Source organism: Gobio gobio (genome assembly GCF_949357685.1).
Source record: "Gobio gobio genome assembly, chromosome: 12".
Classification (NCBI taxonomy): domain Eukaryota; kingdom Metazoa; phylum Chordata; class Actinopteri; order Cypriniformes; family Gobionidae; genus Gobio; species Gobio gobio.
The window spans coordinates 14,846,606-14,865,083 of NC_137105.1; the positions used below are offsets into that span (position 1 = coordinate 14,846,606).

An 18,478-nucleotide genomic window follows, 5' to 3' on the forward strand; every position below is an offset into this window, starting at 1 on the left:
ACGACGTCTTTAGTACCTTTTATGGGTCTTGAGAGTGTAAAGTGCATTGTTGCCAATGGAGGCCTTTCTGAGCCATTGGATTTCAACTAAAATATCTTCACTTGTGTTCCGAAGATGAACGGAGGTCTTACGGGTGTCGAACGACTTGAGGGTAAGTAATTAATGACAGAATTTTCATTTTTGGGTGAACTAACCCTTTAATGTAAGCTTGTCTCTTGTAAGTCTTATTTAAAATCCCTCTTTGTGCCCTTTTCTATGAATATCGGATTGAATGTAAAGAATACATCTGCATTCCCTATTTCATATGCCACCGCTAAAATTCTTCATGTGATCCTTCAGCCTGTACGTCATGCAGCAGTTCTGTGTCATCCCATGTGCTTCTGAAAGATCTGCGAGCATAGCCTAATCCAGCTGCACGATTGAACCCAGCAGCCCGTCTGCCTTCTGCCCACCTCAAGCTGTGCCATTCACAGCACACAAGCCAAGAGAACATCCCTGAAAAAAACAAAACAGCATCATGAAATGTCTTAATCAGACTTATAATGGCACTGCCTGCTTATGTAAGCAATAATTCAGATCTTCTTTTTCAATCAAAGTTGGATCTTCTTCACAATTCCACAAGTTCAAACTGTCACAGTCTCATTTTTAGAGAACTGACTTTGCATAATTGTTGCTGTGAAGTTTTTGAAGTTGAAAAGCAACTTCAAGTCACACAAATAATGTGTTTTCTTTATAATTTCTCATGTCCGTCCTTTGCCAGAAGCATCGTTTTCTGTTTTCTGAGATGGCTGATGTGCCATGAGATTGTGAGCTGTTTTTGTGAGAGAAGTTATCTTTGGAACGACTATCTTTATTATTGGTATGTCTCATTGTGTGTCATATTTCTGTGGAATTGTTGAAAGGTTGACTAGAGGATTTGACCTTTTAGGAGTTTATGGTGTGATATGTCTCTTTCTATGATATTTATCTTAGGATCGACTTGTTTTGCTGTGCCTCCAGTACTGTAATTTGAGATTGTCCATTTCAGCACTTTTCTGTCGAACTGGTTGATGATGCCTTTAATCATAGCTCTTCTAAGTGTGTGTGTGTGTGTGTGTGTGTGTGTGTGAAACGTTTGTTCCATTGAAGCTGCCATCAGTTCAATGAATGCGTTTTGAACCATGACCCTCTTGTCAGCTCTGTTAAAATATCTAAACATCCTTAAAATGAGAGAAATTTACTTGAAGCAGAAATGTCAAGATATTGAATCGTGTTTGAGAATATTGAATTAAGTATATTTTTCTTGGTACTTTATTTCTTGTTTGAAGCATAAATATAGCAATGTAGTGAGGAAAACAAGAAAAACCAATTTGCCAGTTGTGTAAGAAATGCTTTTCAAGATATATTGTCTGATAAGTTTAGTTTTAACTTCTTAGATTAGTTTTGCTTCAAGTAAATGTTCCTTATTGGAAGGATTTTTACTGGAAAACAAGACAGAAACAATGGCGATTAAGTAAACATTGAGATTTTTAAATGCATTGTTCATGTTTTTTTCTTCTACAGTGCAATTGTGCCCTATTTTAGAAGTTTCACGTCCTTTCCTCCCATCATTCCTCTCTTTTGTGCATTCTGGTTATCTTTTAGTGAATAGCTACTTTTAGTACATCAGCTAAATGAGTATCGTTCTTGACCCTACATTTTCTAAGTTGCAACATTAATGAATAGAACAACCAGTACATTTTGCTCTTTCTTTCTGAAGAGTGTATTTAGTGTTGATCTTTGACAGTAAGTGTGGAGAATTTCAGACAATCATGATTTAATGCACTATTAATGCTCTTCATGAATACACACACATTGTCCTGAGGTTGAACAGTGGGCAGTAACAAGCATATATCAGCTCTGGGCTTAAAGGGATAGTTCACCCAAAAATGAAAATTCTATCATTTTCTCACCCTCATGTTGTTCCAAACCTGTACGAGTTTCTTTGTTCTGCTGAACAGAAAAGAAGATATTTTGAAGAATGTTTGACTACCATACACTCTAAAAAACTCTTCAGAGGTGCTATATAGCACCTTAGTCAAAGAACCGGTGAAGAACCTCTGAAGAACCTTTGAAGAACCGCTGAAGAACCACTGAAGCACCAAAATTGGTGTTATATAGCACTAAAAAAGGTTCCCCTATGATTATGAGCCAAGAACCATTTTTGGTGCCATATAGAACCTTTTTTTTTTTTTAGAGTGTAGTAGGGAAAAAATACTATGGTAGTCAATGGTTGCTTGGATCTGCTTGGTTACAAACATTCTTCAAGATATCATCTTTTGTGTTCAGCAGAACAAAGAAATTCATACAGGTTTGGAACAACTTGAGGGTGAGTAAATGATGACAGAATTTTCATTTTTGGGTGAACTATCCCTTTAAAGACGTTAAAGATGTTGTGACCGAGAAATGCAAGGCTTTTCGGGTTAGTGGTGTAGCATTTGTGTTCTTTCTGCACAGGCAGAGTAAAGGATACTTGACTTCTCTGCACTATATTTTTTCCCATCACAATCTCTTTAGAGTTCAATAAAACATCCACTCTTCCATCCATGCAGGGCAATTTGTATCTCTTCATGAGCACATTTCTCATTTTAGAATTTCACGAAATCTTCACTGTATTCTAGGCATGTGCCGGTATTAAATTTTCATGTTGCGATTAATTGCTGAAGCATTTATCACGGTATACGGTATTATCACGATATTGAAATAAGTTGCAAAAAAAGTGTTGTCATACTATAACAGGTTAAATCACTTTCTTATAACAAAAAAAACAAACATTTAAATACAATAAAGCAATACACAAAAATGTATAAAGTAAACAAATATTTAAAACAGATTAAAGTGCAAAAGAATGATAAAGAACAATAGGTATGCTGAAATGTACATTTAACTAAGATTAATACATGCTTTAGAAGTATTTTTCATTGTCAGCTTGTTAATGAAGGAACTAATGTTAAATACTGGAGCCTTGTAGAGTGTGTGATTGAACAACAGTCAGAACATATTCAAACAATACCTAGGGCATGTAATTTAGTCCAGATTAAAATATAAAATGCAAGTTTGTAAATGAATAGCCTTAAGTCTTTAAGTATTATGAATTAGGTTATGTGATTACTGGGGAAACGGCTGCATTTCTGCTGTTCCGTCAGCGCCCTCTGCTGTCGAAGAATGAATGTGCACTTCAGCGTCTCCTCATTCCGCCATGTGCTCGGCTCATGCACGGTCTATTTACATCAGTGCGCGTTCCTCTTTGACGTGTTTTTCATTTTAAACGGTTGATGGGTAAAGTATTCTTAAAATTAATTCTAAAAATCGGAATAATTCGTAATAAATAATTATTCACGGTATTTTGAAGTGCCCACGATAACAATATTGTGCTTGTTCATTATTGCGGTATATCGTATTACCGTTTACCGGCACATGTCTACTGTATTCTAACCCATTTTGCCACTTTTGGTCTGTAGTTTGGGATCCCCCAGGGTTTATGTACTGAACAGGTGGTCTTTATGTTGTCCCATCTGTCCGAAAGAGAGCAGCTGTCCTGCAGACGTCGTCTTTATTACCCCTCAGTGTTTTTCTTCTTGCTGTTTTCCTAGTCTGATAGTTGTTACGTTACTGCTGGTACTGGGTTTTCTGACCTTTTTCCTTATAATTGTTCCAGGGTTTGGATGTGTGCTGAGGTTAGTGGGACATCCTCTGCACCTGCCTTATCTACTAACAAAAGAGCATGTTCACGTAACCTCCACCCCTTCAAGGTGCACCTCTTTCTCTCTTTCAGAGGAAGCCCGGTTTACATGTTTCATAAATTAGGTGACTCTCATGAAAGCTGTCAAGAAATAAAAAAGGTTTGTTTTGCTTTTGAAGAAAATGTTTTTAATTTTTTAAAAATTATCCCAATAATTCACTCAACCTCAAGCCATCCAAGGTGTGTTACTTTCTCCTTTCAGCCAAACACAGAGTTGTATTAAAACTAATCTGGCTCTTCCAAGCTTTAAAATGGGTTTTTGATGCTCCAAAAAGCACATCCATCCATCCATCATAAAAGTAATCCATAGGACTCCAGGGGGTTATTAAAGGACTTCTGAAGCAAAGTGATGTGTTTTGGTAGGAAGAATCCGTATTTATAACTTGATAGCAGCCTTAGCAAGTCTAGTTCTGGCGGAAGAGTGACCTCTGACCCAACGTATGATATAGGATATAGGAGTAGCGTAAGCTTTGGTGAGAACTCTTGCAGTTCAAACAAATAGGGCTGGGTAACAAACTCAAGCTCCTCTTCTCTTCTATTGAAATACTCCGACATTTCACTTAAAAAAATTCCTTTTTAAACTTCTAATTCGTGATCAGTGTTTTGTCTGGAACTAGACTTGCCTTTACCTGAAACCAGATATTATAGTTATACATATGGAGATTTTTCTTACAAAAATGCATTGTTCTGCTTCGGAGGGCCTTTATTAACCCCCTGGAGTAATATCAGGGTATCCGCGGGGCATTAAAAAGCATTAAAAGTCATTAAATGGATTTTGCTAAAATTAAGGCCTTAAATGGCATTAAAAAGCATTGAATTTTATTCTTACAGGCATTAATTTTTTTTAGATAATCAGTTTATATTGAATATAGCCTTCATAAGAAAGCGCAATGTGATGAATATACTTATTAACCTGATCTAGCTTCCGAAACCCCCGCTACTGCCGCACGAGCGCAAGATCTTGCTTTCCTGCCACTGCGCAGGCGCACCTCTCTCTGCGTCTGCTGTTCAGTGATTGGCTGAGAGGAGCAGCGCATTCAGTTGAGGCTGTGCGCTCTGCCAGAGAACAAAAAAAACTAGAGCTGCGTCCGAAATCGAATAGTTCTCTACTATATAGTGCGAAAAACAGTACGCCAACAGAGTAGTACGTCCGAATTCATAGTATTCGAAAAACAGTCGGCGAAAAGTACCCGGATGACCTACTACTTCCGGTGAGATTCTGAAGTGTGCATACGATGGACACTTTACTATTCCATGAGGCCACGGAAGACGATTTATGAATGGAGGTGAAGGGACGCAACTGACGCTGGTAGGTCACATGATCATGACAACATGGCGGATATAGTACGTCCGGATTACATTCATACTACATTCATTCATACTATATAGAACATACTTTTTTAACGGTCGCGAAGTTCGTTCAAATTCAAATGTAGTACCTAACGTTACTCACCTAGATTTCGGACGCAGCCTAGTGGTGTGGGTTACGTGACAGCATCATGAGCACAGACAGTGCGCCAGAATCACATTCTCTTTCGCTCTTTAACAAACGATTGCACACAGAATTATGCCTAAATGTACGTTTTGTCAAGTATCCTCATAAGAACAGTTTTAAATGAGTTAAATAACGTCTTAAATTAACTTTGAACAAATATTTAAAATATACTGTCTTTATTTTTTCTACATTCATTTGGTGATTTACTGTGGAATTATTACATTATACAATATATTAAAAACATGTTTTAGACAGAAAAATGTGTGAATAATCTAGTTAATTTTTTTAATCGTTTGACTGAAAGTTTACATTAAAATATATTATGCATACCTACTATCTATCTACCTTTTGTATTTATTGCTTTGCATATTGTATGTTAAGGGATGACGGACTGATAAGCAGACATGCTATTTATGACTCGATGTAACTTTTGATAACTTTGCGGTAAAAGTGGCTATTGATTTGGCCCTATCAGTGTGGCTCTCCTGAAAAAAATAGCTGTTGAGGCTTGTGCATCATCTCGAGGAGAAATGGACACATGAGTGACGCACACACATAAAGAAACTCAGTTAAACATACTGCGGTAAAAATTCAAAATGTGGAGTTTTTATAACTTGATACAGTTAAGCGAAATCACACGACCAAGAATGCTGTTTTCCTAAGCAGGCTAGCATCTCAATTAAAAACGTGATTTCATACAACAGTCCAGTTAACAAATAGTTAATATTAAGTCCCTTACATTTTAGAAGGAACATTGTTTGAAATTATTTTCACTGCTAAAATAGAACAAAAACAGTCAAAGATCACAGCAGAACCATAGCGTATCAACCCTGAATCCCAATGTGCATACTATCCGCCCTGTATAGTATTGAATATTACTAATGTCTTTAGGATGGATAGAATGCACATTGAGACGCAGGCTCAGCCTTGATTTCGTTACTGAATGATTCAGTGTTTTGACGAATCGGTTGAGTCAAAGATTCAATGACTCATTCATAAACACCTGCCTCATTCTTGAATGAATCAGCCATTGGAATGAATCGTTTGAATGAATGACTCACTTAAGACAGTTACTTGACACCATCTACTGGTGGTTTACTTTTAATTTCTTAACATTTCTTACAATCCCATAAAATTATTTAATGCAGTTGTAATTTTTTTTATTGTAAATTTGTAAATGATTTAGTTTGATTGATAACAGACACAAATCTATCACACATATGCAGATTCAAGTATGTCAAAGCTCCAATATTCTGAAAGGATATTGCTTTAGAAATTTGACACCACAAAAAATCCTTCTTTTTTTTCTGGACAAGCAACTGTTTTACTCGTACAAGTGAATGACAAGGCTCTAGCCCTGTATGTAGTATTAATGGGCCGCGTTTCAGTCACCATTTTATATTGTCTGACAGCAAAAACAGAAAAATATATAGATGAAACAATTTTATTGGGAATTTGGCTGTATTAAAATATATAATGGGAGCATAAATGGTAGCAGCAGAGAAGCAAACAAATCTAAAGGGCTGACACTTGGCAGAATGTGAATGCAAATATTCTAATTGCCGTATGACGTCATCTATCGACATTTAGCGACATATATATGGCATTAAAATTTAAAAAAATTGGCATTAAAAATGCATTAAAAAGCATTAAATTAGATTTGATGAAACCTGCAGAAACCCTGAATATGGATTACTTTTATGATGGATGGATGTGCTTTTCTGGGCTTCAAAATCTAGGGTACCATTCACTCCCATTATAAATCTTGGAAGAGCCATGATATGTTTTAATATAACTCCGATTTTGCTTGGCTAAAGAAGAAAGTCATATACATACACCTAGGATGGCTTGAAGGTGTGTAAATTACGGGAACATTTCATTTTTGGGTTAACTATCCCTTAACACACAATATAGCCACAATTCCCATTACCATAGTACAAAAATAATCTACCCATGCAACAAAAACATTAATAATTTGGAGTATTTTTTTAATGTATTTTACTACTATAGCTATAAATACGCATCAGAATTGTAGTATTTGTACTTTGATTATAAAAATGAGCATATGTATTTAATTTATTTATTTTATTGGGATAAAAAAATTCATGGAATATGCTTTTTCCTTATATGTATTGCCAACATTGTTGTACCAGCATTGAATTTTTTTTAAACGGCTGAACATACTTTAGTTGTCTTTTTTTTTCTTTTTCTGTCTGTCCTTGTCAATCCCAAACACACTCGTACCAGTGGGAGAAACAGGTGAGAGTCAGTCAACAGGGCCTTCCCTTTCATTAGGCCATCAACAGCAGAATGTTCTCACACCTGTCAGCCCTCCCAGAGAGGGTTAATAAAGACTAACAGGGTTTCATGGACAGATGCATAGAATGATCCAGAGTATTTACCAGCACATGCTAGTTGTTATTTGTCAGGTGGCCAGTATTCTGTCTCCACGATGTATTTGCTTGCACATGATCCCATTACCATTTGGTTCAATTAAGATAGTCATTACAACTACCGGCACACATCTATATGTGCGCTGCTGGTCCTCTGGGGCTGTCTAGAGGACGATGCAGTTTCCCTGCTCCTTCCGGCCAGCGGGAGCACATTAGGAATTTGGTGTAGTTTCATTGCGGCATCCAGCCTGACTGTGTTGTGCTGTCAGAATATTAACCAGCCCTCCCACTTCTCCTTCCCTTCTCTTCTTCACCCCCCCGTCCTCCCACCGGCCATGTGCTGAAAGGGCCTCTGGAGTGTTTTCATGGCACGTGGCCAGCCCCGGAGTGAATATGTGAAGAATTTCTCCGCTTCTCTCCCTTTTCTCATTTGATCAATGTTCTCTCCGCTGTCCGCGAGGGAATACGGTGCTCGGCGCAGAGCGAAGGAAGAGTGTTAGACCCAGCGCAAAGCAGCTCGTAATTAATAGAAAGAAATTATGATTTAAGAGGAATAAGTCGTTGAAGGGGTTCCTCACGTGGTCTTGACACGTTCTGCTAATAAGAGTATCAAAGCGGTTTTGCCCAAGAAAGATTTCCCAATATGCTTTATTCTCAATGAAAAGGAGTGACCCCAATGTATGAATGGTGCTGATAATTTCCATCGTTAGAATTGTGCATTTTTATGACTAGACGTGGATGGTATATTTAACACAATCTCAAATTTTTTCACCTTTTTGATTATTTTTGTTTCTTAAATATTTAGGCATTAACTGTTGTAGCCTAGCCCAGAAATCTAGACGCACCCTAGCGGCAGCAAATCTAATTTGCAGCCAGGGTCGTTCTAGCAACTCTCCGTTGGCTTGCGAGCTGGAAAAACCAAACTCTGGTCAGGCCAATCACATCGTGTATTGAGTCGGTGGGCGGGCTTAACATAATGACGGCAGAGGTGCGGCGTTTCCGCATGCTACTTGTAAACAAAGATGCAGCGGTCTTTCGAATCGGCTTTGGAGTTAAGCTTTTCTTTGAGAAAAGAACAAAGAACGGCACTGAAGTCATTCTTAAGAAAGGAAGATGTGTTCGGAGTTTTGCCGACCGGATACAGCAAAAGTTGAATCTATCAACTAGCTCCGCTTCACCTTCTTCGTTGCACTGGTTGGTTGTAGCTCTATCCTATTGCGTGCAGAGTGAATTTGAAAGACAACCGTTTATCCCGCCTCGCGGATTGAGCCCTGCCAATGGTGATTTCCCAGACCCAACATCTTGATGTGGGTCTGGCTTGTCAGGCTAGTTGTAGCCAGTAGATTTTTTAAATGGATTTTTCTTTTAGTTTTTTTTTTAACAATCAAGGCCAAGTTTTCCACACTTCTCTAAATGAATGGTGATAGGGAAGAATGTTTTTATTAATAAATATTTAAATGCAACAATATATAGTTAAACAAAGTAGAATACTATTCATCTACATTGTATTTTACTCAAATATTTTAATATATGAAAAATACCACACCATGAATGTTTTTAAGTCATGGCACAAACAAATCATTTTGAATAGTTTGTTATAATGGACAACTGATTTGCGGAAATTAAATTTATTTGTTGGTCTATTGTTTGGTCTGGTGAACTAGAACGCCTACTAGCATCGATGAAGTACTAGTTAACATGAGTGTTTCTATCTTGAAGGAGTCATATTTCTATTTCCAGCCACACATGTAAGAATAAAACCCTTTAAGAAGCCTGTAAAGAAGTGAGATGGTATAATTTTAAAGTCAATTAATATCTCAATCAATTACACACTCCATAAGGTCTGAGAACAAATGGAAATGTGAATATGGTTGTGTTCCACTGAGGATTTTTTTTCCCTTTCAGATGGCTTGAAAATGCGCAGGCTGCAGTCTTGCTGAAAACCCCCGAAGCTGACTCTTTGGCTGACTTGAGAGTCTGGGCTCACTTTAAGAGCCGTGCAGCGCACAGCGTGATTAACTACAGCTTGCCCGTTAAAGCCACAGAGTTGTTGAATGACTGGATACTCTACTTTTTCTCTCTAAAACACCCTACACTTAATATAACAGCTAAACCTTGAAGGTGAAGTACACTTCATAATGCTTTTTTATGAAGATCGAATTCCACATATTGAATATTTGTCAAACATCAGAGGAAGAATTTATCAGTTGCATAGATAAGACAAAGATAAGTCTTCATGCTGACCTTTTGTATATACTCTCATCCCTATGCTGTAGAGATTGATGATTGACTGTGTGGTGAACGTAGCATTAAACCGAGGCTGTATGGACTTGAGTGGATGCAGTTTGCAGCTGTCCCTGGAGACTGCAGAGGGTGTTAGCACAGGGCCAGGCTAGGGTCACATGGCCATGGCGGGATTCTGCTTCGTAATTAAGGTCCTGCAGCCAGTTGGGATTTAATTAAGACAACTGCTGCCAGATCAGTTAGCATTATTGTCAAGTGTGCCTTGGATTACACTCTGTCTTATCTTAGTATGATCTTTGTTGCATATGAGGGTATTTGTTCATCCTCTGTTTGAGACACTCAAGTGTGCTCGGGACACATCAATTCGTTTTAAAGGGTCTGTGTTCTACACTTTCACAGCATTTTATTTTTCCCACTCGCTTATGTTTGTCAAGGTTTCTTGCACCTGAGTTTAATTTTACATAACCATTTCCTACCCTCACTCTAAATATAGGCTGTGTGTTTCGAATCTTACTGCATGACGGTTCTATGTCACTAGAAAATACATTTGCATAATGAACTCCTATTTTGTACATAGTCTGCCCGCGAACAATTTGACCCGCCCTCCAAACTGCTGACTTTTCTCAAATCTGTGTTCACCACGGGATTCGCAAATATCTTGCTCTTGAAAGATGGGTCTGTACCCAGTTTATTTGGACCAGCTTGCTCCTCAGAATCACAACCTGTATGTATGATTAATTGTTGATGTATATATTTTCTACCGGGTATTCAAAATATGTCGTTTTGTGTTTTATATTGTGTAGGTCTTCGGCTAACTCACATTATTACTGTCTTACTGAAATACTACTACTATTAGTCTACCTAAAACTGTGTCTATTCAGGTAGATTGTCTGTCGTTCTTATACTTTGAGTAAAGATAAAGGGTGGAGCAGGATTTGTTTTGTAAACTTTAATGTTACATCAGTCAGTCATTCAAGTTAGTGCTCGGTTATTGATACAGTTACCGCATGTGCACCGCAATAAATCAGAAATACAAACACACATCGGTTTGTTGATGGACATGCACTTCTTAATGCTGATAGTGAGGAATTACAGCTGCAACATCTCATAATGTACCTCAAACTGAGTAGAGTCTCACTGAGAAACGTCCTGCTCAAGTCGTCCTTGCGATGGAGGTTTGGGTTGAATAACTATTTCTTCCAATGTTTCATCATCTGACTTGCGCTCAGATTGATATGGTAAAATCAACGTTATCGTTACTGTCTTTACAGTGTGTACAATTGCTGTTGAAGCCTCCTAAGCTGAAGTACAGTAATGGTAATGGGTGTTAGCTTCTGACACGCGCTCTACCAATCGTAAAAGACTGGGCCGTCTGGCCAATCAGAGCAGAGCAGGTTCGGAAATGAGGGATTTAGAGAGACTGAATCATCTGAATCACTGAGTCGTTTGAGAATCTTTGAACAATGTGGTGATGTGCAATGTATATTATGAGAAAATAAGTGTTTTTTTGACCTTTGATGCTTGTAAACCTGTTGTAAGAGACCTCCAAAACAAAATACCATAATAGGGGCACTTGGAAAAAAAATCATATCAACCACATTATCAACCTTTTTGAAGATTTCCCGCCCATGTTTCCCCGCATGTTTCCATCCAGACCGAACGGTAGCACCATTTTCCTGTTTCTAGCGTCAAAACGGTGCGGATCACACCACAAACCCTCAGGATCGTTTGTGGTAATGATATTTCAGAGCTGCATCCTCTGGTAGTTTTATCTAAAGCCAAATGCGCTTCATTCAAGCCATTTCAGCTCTGTGTGCGTTCTTTCTTTCTCCAGACGCGCCACATAACGGAGCTTAACGCTCACACACAACCGCCCGATGTTATCTTCCATCGCAATGTTTCACTGTAGACATCACCTGATGCCAATTTGCTTGACATCGCCCCAACCCTAGTTGAAGTGTACTGTGCTGCTTTAGTGCTCCGCATCAGTTTGGTGCCCTCATGACTGATAGCCTGAAGAGGTGGAAAGTATGCTGTGATTTTTCTTTCTCTTTTTTTGGTCCGCTTTGGAGTAGCCCAAGCTTACACTGATGAGCTCAACAATCCAGATCACTTAAAGTTCCAGCTTTGAGTGGAATGTGGAGACCCGCACGCATCCAGTTCTCTGACTCGTGAGTTATTCCCTGTGAGTGAAAAATGGAAAGCAGGGGGTTAAGGCAGCTTAAAGGGGAGCATGACTCATCACACACTGATTGCCATGTTTGGTACCGGAGCGGCTCACTCTTACCTCCATGTGGACTTGATTACCTCAGTGAAAGCGGGAGAGAGACTCAAACACATCCCTGGACTCAGTGGGGTATTAATGAGAACATTATTTCAGTTTGCTTCAGAGTTTATTTTTGGGGAGATGACCGCTCTGCTTTTGTTTTAGTTGTAACTAAAACATGCAAAATCCTTTTTCTCAAGTGTTTTGTCTTTTTGGTTGTCACTTAACTTTATAAACCAAATTTTATTCATAAGCTCATAATGGCAGAACTTAAGCTTTTGTTGCAGTGATGCCAATTTTACCATTGTTTTCTAATGAATAATGGTTTATGACCACTAAGTTCCCCTAAAAAAAGTACAATGAAAAAAAATACACAAATGAAATGTAACATTCGTTTATACTGGAATTAGTTAATTTAGTTTTTTTTTTGCATTCCCAGCAAGATTAGGTGTATTATGATACATACTGTTACTGTGATGTAAAAACATGTACCATGATATGATTTTCTCATACCGCCCACTCCTACCATCGATTATTGACCTAGCTATTAGACCTCATCTTTGTCCATGACTTTTCTCTCCTCTGTCCGAAAATTTTGTACATGATATTAAAAGATTTAGGGATTATGGTCTCAGCATCACTGAAGCGCTAGATCCAGCTTTTGCCTGTTGAAATCTGCTGGTAAGCTGAGTGACAGAGCACCGAGGGTGACCTGGGTTTTTTTTAGTTGACCAAGTTAGGAGCCGAGGCAGCCTAGACAAAACGTGTGGTTTTGTAAGGGTATCCTCTTTAATCAAGATATTTTTTTCTTGATTTCAACCTTTGTTCAATTCATTAACATTAGTTAATGCATTAGGTATGAACTGACAATTAACTTTTTTTTTCAGTATTAATTTATCTAGAAAAAATGTGTTCATTGTTAAAGGGATAGTCACCCTAAAATCTAAATGATCATTTACTCACCATCATATTGTTCCAAAACTAACTCTTTTAATTCATGCTGGTTCATAATACGTTAATTTATAAAACTTAAAATGTTAATAATGTATGCTGTATGCTGTAAGTATTGTGCATTATTTCATGATTCCTAATGTATTAACTAATGTTACTGAATGTAACTTTACTTGTAAAGCGTTACCAAAGAAGTTATTGGTTTATCTAATGCAATAGGCAAACAGCTCTGATGTTGAAAAGGTGAATGTTTTATTATCCTTTTGAATATTTACCTGATTCCATGTAACAGCAGTTCACTGTGCTTTGGTATAGAAAGGAAAGTGTATCTGAAAGCTGTGTCCAGCGGCTACTTTGGTTGTATAGAGATGCTGAATGCTAATGGCCAGAGGCTGCTGTAGTATTTCCTGAGAAACTGGGTGTAGAGCTGTATAGTCAGCGCTTTGTCAACAACTAGACACAAGTTTGGCAGCTGCTACAAGACGGCCAGGCCTGAAGTGTATGTTTCTGCTCAGCAGATCAAAATTACCCTCGATTTGTTTTCTGTCATACTGAATTGTTTATGTTACGATTTTTTTTTTCCCAAAGCAGTGCCAGTAAAACCCAGTGTTGTCACCTGCGGTTGGTTGATTGTCACATTATTTAGGGCATTGGTTGCACTTGGTGAGACATGTTTGGCAACATTACAAGCTCAAAGACAAAAGAAACTGCATTTCACAGCATGCTTTACCTTCACGTTGTTGTAGCAACACCCTGTCGCTAGCAAACACTCCCTGCCGCAGAGGTTTTTATTTGAGAATTCAGATCAAACCCTGCCAGACTACATGCTTGAATTATTGTATTGCTCTTCAGATCCTCAATAACAACATGCAGGCCCTCACTGTGGTTGCTACTGTGGGATTTCACCCAAGCTTTACTTGCTATGTGAAACACCACAAAAACTCTCAACTGTTCCAAACCAGAGGTGGAGAAAATGATTTTGGCTGTCCTTCTGAATGTTTCGACCCAAGTTCCAGATAGTCTGAGAACAGCAAAAGTTTTGTTCCTTTTTCTTTCCCCTCCAAGTCTATCGGTCCCATCTCTTCAGATGGACGGACGAGGCCAAGTCACCATAGAGACAAGTTCAACAAATGGCCAGGATTGAAAGGTTAGCTTGGAGAAAGATACAGGGTTGTCTGCATTTTAAGGGACCTATTTAATAGTGGCCCTCTGTTTGGATCCCAGCTCATTCAGACTTGCAGTTTGGTTTCTCTTTCGAGGATAGGATTTCACCGCAGAGCTCCTCACCATGGTAACTTTAGAAAAGCTTCCACGGACTGAAGGACTAACCCCTTGTCTGCCAGTTACATCACTACAACATGTACTGAAGTTGCTTGCTTGAGTGGAAATAGACCTTAAGGGTTGAGTTCAGAGTGTTTAGCCTCTTGTTCCTTTCCTCTTGGAACATTTGAAAGCAGAGGTGAGTACTGTGCACTGTTCAGAATTGAATTAAGAATGCCTTTTAAATTCCAACTCAATTCCTGAATTGCGATAGCAAAACGCATAATTGCAATTTGAATGTAAGGAAGTTTATTTATTATGAACTACAAGTAATTTAAATTCAAATTAAAAATTAATTCATACTAGGGATGCACCGAATCCAAATTTTTTTGGGGGGGTTTGGCCGAATACCGAATCCACTGGTTAAGATTCTGCCAAATCCGAAACCGAATACCGAATCCTACTCCCATCCGCAGTCCATTATCACAGTAAAAACATTAATGAAGTAAACCACGTCCACAGCATTGTAGGGATGCTCATATTGCAAAATATGCGATGCGGTATTAAAATACAGCAGTAGAACAAGTTCCTGATTGGTGGAAAGCAAATGAACGGTGCTTCCGGAGTGCCACTCTAGTGAGGTGTTATCCCTGTATTCCTGGGACATCAGTGCCATCTGAAGCCTTGTTTAAGGCTTTTCGTAGTGTGGTTTTGGTCAAGTTTACTAAAGTAAACATTGTCACGTATGTTCTTCTCGCCGCTGTTTCCTGATGGTTTATAGAACAATTACCCCGAGTCGCCCTTTGTCGTTTCAAAGAACAGCACAACGGAGAGCGCAGGAGGCGCGCTCAGTTTGAGGCTCGCGCTGCGGAGACCGAAGGATTGAGTGGTTGTTTTCTGCCGCGGGTTTAACTGTCAACAGACTGCTCTCCAGACTAACCTACATCACTTAGACATGTTACTTAAAAAAATACATGTCAATCGTATTTTTATTTAATGCCAATTCAATATTATCTTATCAGTTAACGGTTAATAATCGGATAATGAGCAGCGGTTGTCGTTGGGAAAATTAACCGAATGAACATGTCTACAGCAGTGTATTTTTAATTCATTTAATTTTAATTAAGAATAGGCAACATTATGCCACGATGACTGTCCTTCCTTTGCCCGTACCTGAAGTTGCTGCATTTTGGCTGCTGTCTGTAGATTCCCTCATGCACAACTCGTATTCTTTCAGATGTTTCATACGCAAATGTTTTAACAGCGGCTATTGTTTAGGGTCCTTGCCACTACGAGACAAATCGGCATTGCAAATTGAACATGTAGCTCGACTTGAATCGCCTTTTTATGACTGAGTACTGCCAAACAACACGTTTTCTGTTCACGAGTTACATTTTCACTTTCTCACAGCCGACTGCTTTCGAACTGTCCACCTAAACACCTTCCCATAAAAAACGGCGGCCTCATTACGTTCGACCAGAGGAGCGCGCATAGTGCAATAGAGTTCGGTCCGGTAGAAAGAAATTCTAAGGTTCGGCAGAAACCGAACCCCGTCAAAAAGCCCAATATTCGTCCGAATCCGAACCCGAATCCTGGATTCGGTGCATCCCTAATTCATACATTCTAATACATTGTCCATTTGACCCAAACAGTTGAAACGACCAGTTTTTTTTTTGAGTGTAGGTAATTCATAATAATTTGAAATAATTGTAGTAATTTATAAAACTTAAACAAACAAACAAAAATGACCAGAAAAGCATTTGTGAAGAGAAAAGAGTTTAAGAACTTTAAATATAGGCTTGACAAAGCTTGGTTTAACCTAGGGCTGGGCCGATAAATGATGATATATCGAATCGCGATAAAATTCATGTTGATAACGATGATAAGCTCTGGACATTTTTACTCGATATCACTGTAACACCCAATCACACAGCAGAAATAAACGTGACAACAGCCAGTCAGAACCAGTCAGCGTGCAGCTTTTAACTTGCACTTCAAAAGTACACCCTACTGGCAAAGAAAACTCGACACGAGAAGGACATTTTTTTTTACTAAATGTCTTTAGGCTAGGCTACATACATGTACCTATATGGTTTCTATGGTATATTTGACCATGGTAGTGAAGAGCTATATGCATGTTTTTAGCTGTGGTTATTATGATCTAAATCTATGATGCTATGAAAGACCAATGGTTCATTTTAATAAAACTCATAATATTTATATTTTACTACATAAAAATGAGGTTGTTACAATTTGTACAGATGTCCGTGTTTTTGTTGATGAACATAAATTTACATCTGCATCCTCCTAACTCAAGCTACTACTACTGTCATCTTGCTGTCAAATGTGCATTTCTAAGAGACAAAACATGTAATATTATTAATACTGCACTGCAAACTGTGCCGAAGATATATGCCAAAGTCAGTCACAAAGTCAACAATATCACCCATTAGAACATGCAGAAACTAAGACAAGAAATGTATTTTATTAAGGAAAAATGACTGTAAAAGTGTAAGAAATTCAAAAACGTGAAGTTATTCTGACAATAAAAAGTATTTTAAAACCACATTTAACAGTCTGGTTTCTACAACTTTCACCTAGGAGCAAAGATCTGCCTTTTAAATTTGAAAGAAATAAATATTTGACATTTATTGTGATAATTATCGATATCGACTGATATAATTCCAGCGCCTTAAATGCATGAATGTTTCGCAAATCAATTTTTACATATATTTGGGTCTTTCGCGACCCGGATCTATATCTAACACAAATGGATCTTTACTTGTCACGATAATATAAAACTCTTGATATTAGAGTAACAATTACAGAAGAATAAAATAAAGCATATTTTAGAGCTTGGTTTGGAGCTCCAAAATATAGAGTTTGGAACCATGTCATACCATTCTTTCTTTCTTTCTTTTTTTCTTCTTATATTGTTTATAATGAATGAATTAAGGAATACTAAGAAGGTTGATGTCTAACTTTTTAAAAGTGAATGAGAAGGACGGTAGAGAATGTCTCATGTCCTCTAAAGACCTGAGGTATGCTTTAAGGGTTCAAAGAAGTTTTGAAAGCTTTAAATGTTTAAAGAAAAATAAATTAAAGAACACTTATTTCCCAGAATGCATTACTTGCAGTTTCTTTGTATCACAATAGAGCTTAGTCAGTGTAGCTCCATATTTAATTTGACAGGAATGAAAACAAGGCTGTGAGGGACAGAAATACAGTGTTCCATTGGTTCTACTGTTGTTTGACAACATCCTGATAGTTCAGCTGATGAAACGTCTTTTCCCAAAACAAACAAACTTGTGAACTCTAGTTGTGAAAATTGACAATAGGAATGTCTAACCTGACTGAAGTTCAGTAAATCCCTCAGTACATTTCTGTCAGTCCAGTTCAACTTCCTATGAAGTGTGGTCATTTCAATTCAGATTTCAAAGTATTATTTGAAAGGGAGCCAATTGATAATATTGGGAAGTAGCATGTTGAGGTGAAATGTCAATTCTGAAAGCTAACAAAGATCTATTAAAGTTGAATTCATCACAATGCTGCATTAATTTCAAAGCCTGTGGTTTTGTAGCCCTCTTGTGACCTTCGTGGAAGCATAGCTTTTTAACTACCAGTCATCATTCATGCTTGTTAGACTTGTATCATCCCATCTGGATTTGATTTAATAGACAGTAAATGAACTGTCACTGCTCCACTGCCCCAGTTGGGAAACGAATGAGAGACGTAGGGCGAAAGAGAAAAAAGTCAGTGAGCTCATGACACCCTTCAGTCAGCAGGTTTATTTTGGGGAGTGGGGACATTTTTGAGGGGACTGCCCAGCCGGACCGATTTAACCCTGGGGGAGGGGTCCTAACGGCAAATCCTGTCCCGGCTTCGTCTCCGAGTCCCACAGACCCGTCAAGAGGCTGACAGCTTCGAGTACACCTCAGGCTCAGAGGAATCTGGAAACTTTAGAGAAGGACAGGAGTAGGCAGACTCCTTGCGGGTGGAGGTTTGGAACACGCAGCAATGACACGTGACGTGTAAGTCTCCAAGAAAGTGGTCAGTTGAGGCGGGTGGACATGTAGAGGATGTATTGTAAATGAATTCTGGATATTTCT

The 18,478-nt window shown here is 38.3% G+C and overlaps 1 protein-coding gene across 4 annotated transcripts in view; it reads left to right on the forward strand.

The window, feature by feature from the left end:
- The window catches only part of enah (ENAH actin regulator), a 138,320-nt gene that overhangs the window by 11,484 nt on the left and 108,358 nt on the right, over positions 1-18,478 (forward strand). Inside the window, exon 1 of one of the 4 annotated variants that reach the window (XM_079831137.1) lies at positions 18,265-18,400. The exons of 2 other annotated variants lie outside the window; for them this stretch is intronic. In XM_079831137.1, coding sequence (XP_079687263.1) covers positions 18,387-18,400 — 14 coding nt within the window. In that variant the 5' untranslated portion in view covers positions 18,265-18,386. Of the gene's footprint in view, positions 1-18,264; positions 18,401-18,478 lie in introns of those variants that run through there. One more of the 4 variants, XM_079831140.1, reaches the window with a different exon arrangement.